Genomic DNA, 14,287 nt, shown 5'->3' with positions numbered 1-14,287 from the left:
TTCCCCCAGAGGCTTCCCGGGTGGTTAATTCGGAGCCTATCCAGTTTCGGGGGGGAAGGGACTGCGATGGGCCTGCGTTAGGCTGGCTTAGGGGGAAAAAAAATCCTTGATCTCTTCTTCATCCGATAAAGTGGAAAAGGAGCTTTTGGCCCATCACACGCAGCCGGAAGGAATTTTGCCGCAATCTGGCCCAGATTAGAGGTTCTTTCGGGTGATGGTAAAAAAACAGAGAGGAAAGATCCGCCTGGCACAGCATTGCTGGATTTCGATTAGCATTGATTGGTGGGGAGCGGAGCGAAGGAGATGCGTAAGCAGAGCAAAAAGCACGAGGAGGGCCCTCCTGTGCCCTTTCATCCCGTTTAAAGCGGTGTTTCTCAATCTCGGTAACTTTAAGAGGTATGGACTTAAACTCCCAGAATTCCCCAGCCAGCAAAGAATTCTGGGAATTGAAGTCCACTCTTATTAAAGTTGCTGTGATTTGAAAAACATTGCACCCACTGGGTCCCTGCTCCCTTCCCTTCTATGATTGATGTAACTGGAAGTTCTGTTCAGGTCTTTTCCCCAAGGAGCCGAAGGACGTGAGGCAACCCTTATTTATTTATTTATTTAATCAAATTTTTATACCGCCCTATCTCCCGGAGGACTCAGGGTGGTTTACAACCTGATAAAAACACAAGAATAAATACAAGATAAAAACACAATTAAAAAAACTTATTGAATTAGGCCAGATTTAAAATTATAATTAAAAATAATAAAAACCCCATTAAAAACTAAATTTAAAATTAAAATTCTAGTCCAGTCCTGCGCAGATAAATAGATGTGTCTTAAGCTCGCGGCAAAAGGTTTGAAGGTCAGGAAGTTGACGGAGTCCTGGGGGAAGTTCATTCCAGAGGGTGGGAGCCCCCACAGAGAAGGCCCTTCCCCTGAGTGTCGCCAGTCGGCACTGCCTGGCGGACGGCACCCTAAGGAGTCCCTCTCTGTGAGAGCGTACGGGTCGGTGGGAGGCAATCGGTGGCAGTAGACGGTCCTGTAAGTAACCCGGCCCTATGCCATGGAGCGCTTTAAAGATAGTTACCAAAACCTTGAAGCGCACCCGAAAGGCCACAGGTAGAATAGAATAGAATAGAATAGAATAGAATAGAATAGAATAGAATAGAATAGAATAGAATAGAATAGAATTTTATTGGCCAAGTGTGATTGGACACACAAGGAATTTGTCTTGGTGCATATGCTCTCAGTGTACATAAAAGAAAAGATACGTTCATCAAGGTACAACATTTACAACACAATTGATGGTCAATATATCAATATAAATCATAAGGATTGCCAGCAACAAGTTATAGTCATACAGTCATAAGTGGAAAGAGATTGGTGATGGGAACTATGAAACGATTAATAGTGCAGATTCAGTAAATAGTCTGACAGTGTTGAGGGAATTATTTGTTTAGCAGAGTGATGGCCTTCGGGAAAAAACTGTTCTTGTGTCTAGTTGTTCTGGTGTGCAGTGCTCTATAGTGTTGTTTTGAGGGTAGGAGTTGAAACAGTTTATATCCAGGATGCGAGGGATCTGCAAATATTTTCACGGCCCTCTTCTTGATTCGTGCAGTATACAGGTCTTCAATGGAAGGCAGGTTGGTAGCAATTATTTTTTCTGCAGTTCTAATTATCCTCTGAAGTCTGTGTTTTTCTTGTTGGGTTGCAGAACCGAACCAGACAGTTATAGAGGTGCAAATGACAGACTCAATAATTCCTCTGTAGAATTGGATCAGCAGCTCCTTGGGCAGTTTGAGCTTACTGAGTTGGCGCAGAAAGAACATTCTTTGTTGTGCTTTTTTAATGATGTTTTTGATGTTAGCTGTCCATTTGAGATTAGCCAGTGCAGCCTGCGCAGGAGTGGTGTCACATGGGAGCCACGAGGGGCTCCCTCTATCACTCGCGCAGCTGCATTCTGAACTAACTGGAGCCTCCGGGTGCTCTTCAAGGGGAGCCCCATGTAGAGAGCATTGCAGTAATCCAAGCGAGATGTCACGAGAGCATGAGTGACCGTGCATAGGGCATCCCGGTCTAGGAAGGGGCGCAACTGGCGGACCAGGCGAACCTGGTAAAAAGCTCTCCTGGAGATGGCCGTCAAATGGTCTTCAAAAGACAGCCGTCCATCCAGGAGAACGCCCAAGTTGTGCACCCTTTCCATTGGGGCCAATGACTCGCCCCCAACAGTCAGCTGCGGCTGCAACTGACTGTACCGGGGTGCCGGCATCCACAGCCACTCTGTCTTGGAGGGATTGAGCTTGAGCCTGTTTCTCCCCATCCAGACCCATACGGCCTCCAGACACCAGGACAGCACTTCGATAGCTTCGTTGGGGTGGCCCGGTGTGGCAAAGTACAGCTGAGTATCATCAGCGTACAGTTGGTACCTCACACCGAAACCACTGATGATCTCACCCAGCGGCTTCATATAGATGTTGAACAGGAGGGGCGAGAAAATTGACCCCTGCGGCACCCCACAAGTGAGGTGCCTCGGGGTCGATCTCTGCCCCCCTGTCAACACCGTCTGCGACCGATCAGAGAGATAGGAGGAGAACCACCGAAAAACGGTGCCTCCCACTCCCAATCCCTCCAACCGGTGCAGCAGGATACCATGGTCGATGGTATCAAAAGCCGCTGAGAGGTCTAATAGGACCAAGGCAGAGGAATAACCCCTATCCCTGGCCTTCCAGAGATCATCAACCAACGCGACCAAAGCCGTCTCTGTGCTGTATCTGGGCCGAAAGCCGGACTGGAACGGGTCTAGATAGACAGTTTCATCCAGGTACTGGGGTAATTGACTCTTAAAGCTCATCTGCAAAGGTGTTCATGGGAGTGGGCCTTCAGGCTTGTTTATTGTTAATGTGCAGATAAGCGCCAGCTGCTAGGACGGTTTTAAAGGGTGTTAGGCAGCTAGAAGGCTAGCTTGGTCCCAAAGCATTGCTGGCCATGGATATTTCGGGGGGTGGGGGGACGTTAGATCACCTGTGTCTTTTTGTCCTGGAAAATGTACCATTTCAATTTCTTTTAAGCTGACAAAAATAACAAGGTGATTTTCAACTTTTTTCAGGAACACAAAATTAATGTGCTGAGCTACTGATAGCCTTTAATCCAGCGCATTTATTTAAAAAAAATAATAATAAAGAAGGAGAATAGGGCCAAATTTTAAAAATTCTATCACAACTTCTCCAGTGACATTCTTACATTATCTCTTCCTTTTGGGGTCTTTGTCAGTTGATTTTGATTGCTTGTATGTCAAATGGATATTGACTGAACAACCACATAAGGACTCGTCTAGGATAAAGAGAGACTACCTGCTGCAAAAAGTTGGTTCTGTGGTGTTCCTCCAGGATGAAAGGCAGTATATCTGAAAGTAACAATTTCAGGGTTGTAATAGTGATGGTCGTGGTGGGGGTATTGCTTCTCCTGTCCTGCTTCTGAGCTTTCTTGATGGCTACTGTAGGAATATGTGCCTGAACTAAAAAGCACAATATTTGATCTGACCTAGAGCTTTTTTCTCAGATTTTAAAAATTAAAGATGTCTCTTATATACCAAAAAGAAGAAGAGAGAGAGAGAGAGAAAGAAAGAAAGAAAGAAAGAAAGAAAAAAAGAAAGAAAGAAAGAAAGAAAGAAAGAAAGAAAGAAAGAAAGAAAGAAAGAAAGAAAGACAGACCAGACAATCATGCATCTTTTCTGCGGTAAATAAAATTAATGTTACATATTCATATTATGTTATATGATTAAATGTGTAAATTATTTAATAATGAAAATAAAACATACAAATCAACGTATGGAATTCAGATTTCCTAATAAGGGACTTGTACTCATAAAAAAATTATTCAGACATAGAAAAATTCAACTCTTCAGACCATGGTGTACAAAGAACAGATGAATTTTCCACCCTTGTAGATGTCTGCATAGATGAAAGTGTGTAAATTTGATTTCTGTTGTCCCCTGTTAGCTTCAAAATTATTGGTATAGAATTCAAAAGATTAGAGTTTGCCCATTGTTCATTCACAGATGCAGAACTTGTCCTGCTGTACTTCAGATACAATATGGAGCACACCAGGCCATTTCTGTGTGATTCAAAGCTTATTGTTCTTCCGTATTCCTTTGTGGAAGTAGATTATAATAGTAAACATAGGATTATTTGTGTTATAATTATGACTGATTGATGATTTGGGCTTTGGAAAGTTACCACATCTCATTTTCTAAGGAGTTCCTATTACTAGTAAATAAGCTTGTTTAATTATTTATAAAAGCTGAGTTCTCAAGTTGCATGTATCAGTGAAGAATGCATCCTCAGAACGTACCAGGACCCACCTTAAGTAACAAAGAAAATTATTATCTTGCTCTTTTTCTCTGTTGTAGGCATCTCCCTTAAGCTGGTATCTGTCTGAATAGTTCCTTGAAAAGGAAAACTATCTGGGTTGTCGTTTTTATTTTTCATGCTGAAAAGAAAAATGTGAAGTGAATTCATGGTTCAGCAGCCTGTGAGTTTTTTTGATTTTTAGACTAATTTGAAATGTTAATTGTCCTCATAGATCAAGAAAGTGTTAATTTATCTATTCAGAGGAAGCTGCCTGGTATTATCACATGTCTCTAGTCCAGTTTGACTGGTACCCTCTCCAGGGTGTCAGGTAGAGAATTCTTCATATCAGTTGTTGCTGATCTTTAGAAACCAATCTAGAAATATCAGGGGCTGAATTTGGACTTTCTATTTGCAAGGTCTATGTTCAATCACTGAGCTTTCAACTATGTCCTGACTTCCACCCTGATAGCTCATAATCTGAATTTATTGCTCTTTGAGTGAAGAAGAAAGCTGCCTTGAGAATCTTTTTTTGTCTTTTTTTTCTCTTACTGTAATTCCTTTTTATCCTTCTTTCTCTCCCTTGTTTCAAGTGTTTTATTTCATTTTCCTTGCAGGCTGGGCTTTTTAATTAGTGGACTATGAGACTGGGTTTTTTTTTAAGCTCCAAGGAATGACGTATGGGGAGAAGATGGCAAAGACAGGTAAAGTAGAGAACTGGTAGAACATGTATGTAGCTGGAGATGATTTTAAAAAGGCCTTTTTGACTGGCAGTGTAACATAAGCTTACTCAAATGTCTGTATCTATTCAGAAATCAGCTCTACTGGATTCAGTCAGACTGATTCCCATGCAGGATTGCTGCTGCATTGGTCTGAGCTGGCCATCTCCCTAGTAAGCAGACCTACTTCCAAGATGAAAAAGTAGTATTAGAAGGGGACATGGTGGGTCTACAAAAGTGGGGAAATTTCTAGATGTATCATCTGGAAGGGAACTTTGGGGAAAGCCTGATATAAGGAGGGAGAAGCAGTTACACCTGGAAATGTAAGAGTTTGATTTATGGAAAGTCTGTTTTAAGGCCTCTGTGGCTCAGACTGCTAAGACAGTCTGTTATTAACACAGCTGCTTGCAATTACTGCAGCTTCTAGTCCCACCAGGCCCAGGGTTGACTCAGCCTTCCAACCTTTATAAGGTAGGTAAAATGAGGACCCAGATTGTTGGAGGCAATAAGTTGATTTTGTATATAAATATACAAAATAGGATGAAGACTATTGCTAACATAGTGTAAGCCGCCCTGAGTCTTCGGAGAAGGGCGGGATATAAATGCAAATAAAAAAAAAAAATTCTGGAAATTGCCTGCCCTCCATTTGAACTGAGATGGTAGATAAAGTGCATAAATAACTAACTACACATGAAGCTTTCCCCCAGGACATGTATTGTTAGAAATGTATAGTTAGATTTTAAAATGTTTGGCAAATGGAAATGATCCTAAGAAATAATTGCTAACACTTGTGTGTATGTGTGTGAGCTCTTTAATTTCAAATTTTTTTACACTTTTATTGATATATTTGTTAGCTAGAATATAGTAAATAGCACTACATGTTTTATTAACTCTTTCTGTTCATGGTGTTCTTATGTGAGTGATACTGCTTATGTAGCCAAAACAATGCTATCTGCTCATCTTATCTGTAGTGCAAAAACAATTCATTCTTTTTTAAAAGTGTTTTAAGGTTATTTGATAAACAAGAATAAGAAGTTTTTAACACTCGTACTGTTGCCAATTTGATTTGTTTTGAATGGCTTTTCAATAATTTTTTGGACAATTTGGTTTTAACAGTCCTTGTGAAAATTTCTCTTCAAGTTTTTTTATTTATTTTATTTTGTCACAACAGTATATACAATCATCAACGTAAACAATAACCCATCATGAGAGAAAAAGTATATATAAGTAAAAGTATAAGTAAAAGTATGCATATAATACTATAATGAAGGGAACAATAGGACAGGAATGGTAGGCACTTTTGTGCTCTTATGCACGCCCCTTATAGTCCTCTTAGGAATGGGGTAAGGTCAATAGTAGACAGCTTTTGGTTGAAGATTTTGGGGTTTTGAGTAGAGACTATAGAGTCAGGTAGTGAGTTCCAAGCGTTAACAACTCTGTTACAAAAGTCATATTTTCTGCAATCAAGTTTGAAGCGGTTGACATTAAGTTTGAATCTATTGTTTGCTCTTGTGTTGTTACGATTGAAGCTGAAGTAGTCTTTTACAGGAAGGATATTACAATAAATGATTCTGTGTGTTAAACATAGATCATGTCGGAGTCGGCGGAGTTCTAAGTTTTCTAATCCCAGGATTTCAAGCCTGGTGGTATAAGGTATTTTGTTGTTTTCGGAGGAGCGGAGAACTCTTCTAGTAAAATATTTCTGGACGCGTTCGATAGTATTAATGTCAGAGATGTGGTATGGGTTCCAGACGGATGAGCTGTATTCAAGAATAGGTCTGGCAAATGTTTTGTATGCTCTGGTTAGTAGTGTAGAGTTTTTGGAAAAGAAGCTATGTAAAATTAGTTTACAACTCTTAGAGCTTTTTTTGCTATGTAGTTGCAGTGGGCTTTGGCATTTAGGTCATTTGATATGAAAACTCTAAGGTCTTTGACAGGGAGGGGGTCGTCAGTAAGGTAATGTCCATCAAACTTGTACTTGATATTAGGGTTCTTTTTACCAATATGTAAGACTGAGCATTTGCTGGTTGATATTAGAAGTTGGCAAGTTTTAGACCAATCGGAAACAAAGTCAAGGTCATTTTGAAGGGTAGAAGTATTGTTAGTGGTATTGAATAGTTTGACGTCGTCAGCAAAGAGAACACAATAACTTGAGATAAGGTCACAGAGATCATTTATGTATAGTATGAAGAGCGTTGGTCCAAGAACACTACCTCGAGGAACGCCACTTTTGACAGGAACAGGATTTGATAGAGCGTTGCCAATTTTGACCACTTGTTTATTTATTTATTTTATTTTATTTTATCACATTTATATACCGCCCTGTCTGTTTGATAGGAAGGCATTTATCCAATTGTGAAGAGGTCCTGAAATGCCGTAAGATTTTAATTTTAAGAGAAGTTTGTCATGTACTACTGAGTCAAAAGCTTTGCAGAAGTCTATGTAGATTGCATCTATTGCTCCAACCTCAACATCCACCACTCTTGGTAGAAATCCCAGTAGCATGAGACAAAGAATTAAGATGTTTAAAAATAAGAGCTGACTAAAATTGAGATATCTGTGGAGATCTGATACAAAAAATGTAGACTTTCTTCTAATATGGTTTTTTTATAAGAGCTTGCCTCAGGAATATCCTTCAGAACTTTATAATTCATGTATAATAATATTTAAATATATTTACCTAATAAATATAACTCATATAATTGTGTCTTTTATTTCCAAAACAGAAGCAGTAGAGTGCTTTTCTCTGTATGACATCAGTGCTATTGTTTATACCAAATCTGCACATAGAATTATTTTGCCCATGATTGCTGAACTATACAATTTAATAATAGCAATTGAGCAGAGAGAAATTACCCATGAAGCTTTTGCCAATTTAGAGACAACTGCAGAAGAATTAGCAAAAGCTACGGAAGAACTTGGCTGTATTGCTAAAAGGTAATATTTATTTTAAAATATAAGCTATTTAATTTGGGGCTTAAGCTAACCATCAAGTAATTTATACATGATAGGAAGGAAATGTAGGTTTGCAACTCAAAAAAAGCTGTGCAGAACAATGCTACCTGTGGGAGATGTGTGTGACCTCAAAGCCTGGTTTTGTTTACAGTGCCAGCTCCCATTAAAGATGTGCTAAGTGCCACATCTTTTGTCTCATCCTAGGCTGGCTGAAAAATCTGGTGATGAGGTCCTTGAGAAGGAGATGGTGTCAGCAACTCAAACTCTCCTGGTATCAGGGAAAAACATCCTTCTTGCTGTTCAGAAGCTTCTCATTCAACCCGATGTTTGCAGCTCTGTAGAAGAATTGGCTGTTTCTGCAAAAAGGATACTTGTGGGAACCATAAAAGTACACTAAATTTATTCCTATCTATTGAAGCATAGTTTTGTATGTTGGCATAGCAGCTAGTCAGAGATGTGCAGAGCATTTATGAAAGCTTGTTGCTAAAGTAAGATCTTCCTTGCCTTCTATCTGGTTGCTTCTGAGGTTTTTGATAGAAATGAATTTTTTTGATAGAGAATTATACAATTATAAATTGTATAATTGGATAGAAATTAGAAATGACAAATGATTAAAAAGGAAAAGGCCACAAAAAAGATAGTGTATGAAAGAAAATGTATTATTATAATGACAGGTATGATGGAATATATATATAGAAATAAGGATAATGGGACAAAAAGATAAGTATAATTAAAGAAAACTAGAGGGGAAGATATAAATAATAGAGGATTACCAATACAAAGCTGATGTAAAGAAGGTATATATGTTTTATGTTAGTTTTTGTTATGTCTTCTTGTTTAAAAAAAATAAAAAGTATTTTCAAAAAAAAAGAAAAAAAATGAAAAATAGAGCATTGCTCATTTTTGCTATACTGTTTATACTCCTATGTCCCACAATGGGTATTTAAGTTTCCGCAAATGGCAAAATCTCAGATACATATAGGCTGCCAAAGGTTCAACTATCTATAAGCTTTTAAGGATGGCTAGATCTGTAGCAATTTAAAAATGATGAGAAAGCAGTGTTCTGCCAGTACATCCCACTCCAACAAGAAAACAAATAATTGATCTGTACATCTTACTTATGACTAGCTACTACTAAAATACATGAATAGAAAATGCTTGGCTATCAATTTATATTTGTCAGATCACACGGCGCGGTGTGGCTCAGGCTGTAGCATAAATTGGTGTATGGTAAAAATGACCAGTCTGCAAGCTAAAGAAGAATATTCAAAGAGGACAAAGGAATTGATAGAGTTTGCTTGTAATGTCCAAAAGGGGCTAGATGAATGTAATCAGCCAGATATTCTTAGTCCACTTCGGGATGGTGTCCATGATTTCAATATTTCCATAGATGTTCCAAAGGCCCTTGCTTCACAGGTTCCTATGGAATTTAGTACACACAGTTTCATAAAACAAAATAGCTCAAATAATGCAGAATTGCTGGTCGGGTCTTTGGACAAATTTAAACCGCCCTATTGTCCTTCTCTGGAATTTCCCAGAAGAAATATTATATACTGGAAAGATGCAGTCAGAACTATTGATTTACACCCACTGATTAGAGAGCTGACAACAGCAACAAGTATACATGATGCCATACGCCTGAATGGTATTTGTGCTGATTTGCTGGAGCTGGCTAACTGTTGCATTGATGCAGCTAAAGAAGCCTTACGGATTGTTGAGTCACCTATGTCTGATAAGCTATTGCATTATAAAGAAATAGTGGGGTTAATCCCTCTTGTATTGTTACGATTGAAGCTGAAGATAGGTTGATGGCATTTTAACTTAGCTGGAGAAAGGCCCCAAATGACACAGTTGTTAACATTGCCAAATAAATTATTGCAATGATCTTGACTGCTGTAAAATGAGATTTCTCTTAACAATTGCTGACATTACTATTATATTTTAAATTTTAATTTACAAGGTTCTCTGGGCACAAGAGGATTCCACCATCAGGCGGATAATCCAAGCTGCTCATTGGCTATTTGATTGCTTGCTGATGCTGGACTCTGCTAAAGATGTATCAGCAGTGCTAAGTGCTTCTCACCCCTTTTCAGAGACTCTTCTGTTAGTCACCAATCTGACAGAAAGATTCCTTTGGGATCTTAAAGAATCTTTGCAGCAGAAACATTTAGCTCAAACCCTGCAGACCCTTAAAAACAGCATCCCTATGTTATTCACAGCAAAAGTCAGCCACCTTCAGTATCCCCATGAGCAACAAATGAACCGATCCAAAAATTACATTTTTGACTTAGCAAAAAGTAATGTAAAAAAGTTGATATCCCTGTTGAAGAGCAACATAGGAAGAACAAAAAAACTGCATGAAAGGTATGGCTTTTTTCCCCAGCATTTGCATCAATTTCTAGGCCTTATGTCTAGTCCACAGCCAATTCATCTACGTGAAGATAAATTAAACTTACCTGTAGAAGTTCTAATTTTCTATTGCATGCTGTTTGCTGATTCATCAAGAGCAACTCTAAAGCAAGAGCTAATTCAACTTTGTCGTCATTTACTGAAATTCAGAAAAGCGATTGTGGATGTAAGCACATTTAATGGCTTTTCAAAGGAAAATATAAAAGAGGAATGTTTTGTCGTGAAAACCGAATTGGAACATCTTAATCAAATAATACGTTCTGCTGTTATCTATCAGATTTTTGATAATTTGGTTGATATTAAAGACCCCATGAGGAAACTGATAGAAGCTGCTATGGAGCCATGTTCTCATGTTGGAAAGGAAGGCCTCTTAAGAAAATTGAAACCTTTGATTACCACATTCTTCAGTCATTCCACACAGATGCTTAAAGCAGCCGATTTGATTCTTGTTACATGCACAGAAAGGGAAACTGTTGAAGATATTGAACAGTGTATAAACCAATTTAATAGGCTTCTTGCCACAGTGCCTGGTCTCCTGAGTGAACTGAGCCTTTTTCCAGGAAATGGTGATGTGTCTAAAAAATTAAACTTCTTGTCTCAAATATGGTCAAGCACAACAGAAAGTTTGATGATGTGTTTGGACAAAATACTTGATTTGCATGAATTCCTTGATGCATCTGTTCAAGAGATGGTGAGACACAAAGAAGCAAGTGAAAAAGCTTTAGATATGCAAGACTTCGAACATTTTTTGGGGCACACATCTAGATTGTGCAGACAAGCAACACAGATAGTTGAGTTTATTAGTAGATTTGTGGCCAAAGCCAGAGATCCCATTTTCCGGAATGGGCTCTTGGTTTTAATTAAACAACTGAAAAATGCCATAACACAGACAGATGATAGCATAAATTTGTGTATGGTAAAAATGACCAGTCTGCAAGCTAAAGAAGAATATTCAAAGAGGACAAAGGAATTGATAGAGTTTGCTTGTAATGTCCAAAAGGGGCTAGATGAATGTAATCAGCCAGATATTCTTAGTCCACTTCGGGATGGTGTCCATGATTTCAATATTTCCATAGATGTTCCAAAGGCTCTTGCTTCACAGGATCCTATGGAATTTAGTACACACAGTTTCATAAAACAAAATAGCTCAAATAATGCAGAATTGCTGGTCGGGTCTTTGGACAAATTTAAACCGCCCTATTGTCCTTCTCTGGAATTTCCCAGAAGAAATATTATATACCGGAAAGATGCAGTCAGAACTATTGATTTACACCCACTGATTAGAGAGCTGACAACAGCAACAAGTATACATGATGCCATACGCCTGAATGGTATTTGTGCTGATTTGCTGGAGCTGGCTAACTGTTGCATTGATGCAGCTAAAGAAGCCTTACGGATTGTTGAGTCACCTATGTCTGATAAGCTATTGCATTATAAAGAAATAGTGGGGTTAATCCCTCATTTTATTGGATTAGCTAGAGAAGTAGAGGCAAACCCTGTTCTCAATTCAGAGCAACTGCTGCAAACAGCTATTTTGCTTTCTGAGAAGATTGATGAAACAAAGCACAGTCTGACTTTTGTTGTAAGTTCTTGGTACAGGCTGGCAAGGCAGTTAATTGGCTTTATGCCTCCATGTAGTTCTCATGACGAAATCCAAAGTTTCGATGAGATCATGGAGATTTTAGAGACGCTGGTTCAGTTAATTAGCAAAGTGGTCCATTCAGATGACAGAAAATTGCTCCCCGAGTGTTCCAGCCTTCAGGAAATTTTCCTGCGAGTTCAAACTAAGTTCACTTGCGTACAAACCAGAACAAAATACCTACTTGAAAAAGCACAGGATATTAGTAGATCTCATCCTGATTTCACTAAACAGGACAGATTTGATGCAAGTTGCATTCTGTGGTCTGTTACTATCCAAGCATTGTTAAATATTGTAGATCAGTTTATAGGAAGAGATGTATTGGCCCTAAAAGAGTTACAAACTAAAATGAAATACCGGCTTTGCTTGCAGAGCACACTGACAATAGTATCTGAAAATTCTGTTAGAATACAGGAAGCTGCTAAGTTGTCAATTCTGTTATGTGCTAGACAAGGTATTGAGAATGAGATTCCATCTCAAATAGAACAGATCAAAATATTGACAGAATCTCTGCTTCAAGTTGCAAATGCTCTGGCAGTCTCTCCAATTGCTGCTCCTAGTTTATTGGTTCAGTTTGAAGTTCTCCAAAGAAAACTTGCCCTAACAGCCAAAGCCATCTTGCTTCAACTGAATGGACTCAATGGAGAATACTTGAGCAGCATCCAGAGTGTTGTCAGATTAAGCCAATTTATATCACATGGCACTGGAAGTAACAGTGACCTCATCCAAAAGGAGACCTTTGGAAGAAAGGCAGCCTTCCTCAAAGCAAATATCCAAATGGTGGACAAAGTCATCCGGGATGCACTGGAGGAGCCATCCAAATTCCCAAAGCTGAAAGAGAATTTACTTGCCACTACAGGGAACCTTCTCCTTCTTACTGATGAAATTATGGGACTAGCTGGACAATTCCACAGCCAATTAGACCAGCATCATCATCTGGTAGATAGTCTTCTATATGAGTGGTCTGCTAAAGCTGGTTATCTTGTGAGACAGCTTCAGTCCATGAAGGGCATCAGTGAAACAGTTCTGCAAGTTGTTAGAAGGTGCTTACAAAATGATGAGGAACATATTTATTCCATCCAGCCTTCCTCATTGAAGAAAGAAGATTATACGCAGCATCAGAACACCCTATCCTCAGGACACAAAGCCATCAAGGCTGGAGAAGGATTTTTTTCTGCCAGTAACAAAATTACCATGGTAATATTGACCTCTTCCTAAAGCACAAAAGACTTATATATGTTTTAAATTATAGCCATAGAGAAAGTGTGACATTTTATCCAGTATGAGGACATAGTTACAAGACCAGGTTTTACATGGTCAGGTCACAATGCGCTTTTCACTATTTTGAATCATTAATAGTGGATGCTGATGTTTTTAATAATATTTGTGGGATGTTGGGAGACACGGGCATAGCAATGACACTGATATTGTTAGAGTGGGCTTTTTAAAGTAATTTTAATCTGCCCGTTCCACCAAATCCTTTTTATGGGTTCAGTCACTCTGTCATCTAGGGGGCTACATTTTAGCTCCCTAGATGACAGAACCCATAAAAAGGATTTGGTGGAACGGGCAGATTAAATTGGAGAGAGTGAGTCCCTCAAACCCATGTCATGAAGGACTTTAAAGGTCAACATCAGCACATCGAATTGGGCTTGGAAACAAATTGATAACCAATGCAACTCACAAAGCAGCAGTGTAATGTGTGTACTGCAAAAAATACATAACTCCTCACACTGCTGCTTTTTGCAGCAGCTGAAGTTCCCTGATACTTTTTAAAGGCAGCCCCAGATAGAACACATTGAAGTAGTCCAAATAGAAGGTGACCAGGGCAAAACTAATCAAGATAGTGCCCTTTAATGATCAAGCACAGCTGGCACACAATATGAAGTTGTGCAAAGGCCCTCTCTCTATGACTGCCACCAGCTAATCGAGCAGGAGTCGCCAGATTGTGCACAGGGTCTGTTTGACACAGTGCAACTCCAACCAGTACCAAGGATGTAATATCCTAGACCCAGAGGGCCTCAAAAACCTAAAGCTACCCTTGCCAATTGAAGCCTGTTATTCCCCATCCAGAGCTTCATAGTCTCCAGGTGTCCACTGCATTGCTTAATTTGCCTAGGGAAGAAATATATAAGTGGGTATCATCAGCATAATGATAATGCCTCAGCTCATGGCAACATATGATTTCACCCAATGGTTTCATATGGATGTTAAATAGGAGAGGTGAGGGC

The 14,287-nt window shown here is 39.2% G+C and overlaps 1 protein-coding gene across 5 annotated transcripts in view; it reads left to right on the top strand.

The window, feature by feature from the left end:
- LOC131189173 (uncharacterized) overlaps positions 1-14,287 on the top strand; it is a 30,614-nt gene that overhangs the window by 184 nt on the left and 16,143 nt on the right. The window contains exons 1-7 of one of the 5 annotated variants that reach the window (XM_058165099.1): positions 19-307; positions 3,547-3,723; positions 4,397-4,518; positions 4,952-5,038; positions 7,780-7,990; positions 8,213-8,396; positions 9,969-13,253. In XM_058165099.1, coding sequence (XP_058021082.1) covers positions 5,008-5,038; positions 7,780-7,990; positions 8,213-8,396; positions 9,969-13,253 — 3,711 coding nt within the window. In that variant the 5' untranslated portion in view covers positions 19-307; positions 3,547-3,723; positions 4,397-4,518; positions 4,952-5,007. Of the gene's footprint in view, positions 1-18; positions 1,632-3,546; positions 3,724-4,396; positions 4,519-4,951; positions 5,039-7,779; positions 7,991-8,212; positions 8,397-9,968; positions 13,254-14,287 lie in introns of those variants that run through there. The other 4 variants (XM_058165097.1, XM_058165098.1, XM_058165100.1 and 1 more) reach the window with 4 other exon arrangements.

The sequence above is a fragment of the Ahaetulla prasina genome, chromosome 1 (assembly GCF_028640845.1).
Source record: "Ahaetulla prasina isolate Xishuangbanna chromosome 1, ASM2864084v1, whole genome shotgun sequence".
NCBI classification, from domain to species: domain Eukaryota; kingdom Metazoa; phylum Chordata; class Lepidosauria; order Squamata; family Colubridae; genus Ahaetulla; species Ahaetulla prasina.
The sequence above is the reverse complement of the archived record's forward strand: the minus strand, read 5'-3'. Positions and strand labels throughout refer to the sequence as shown.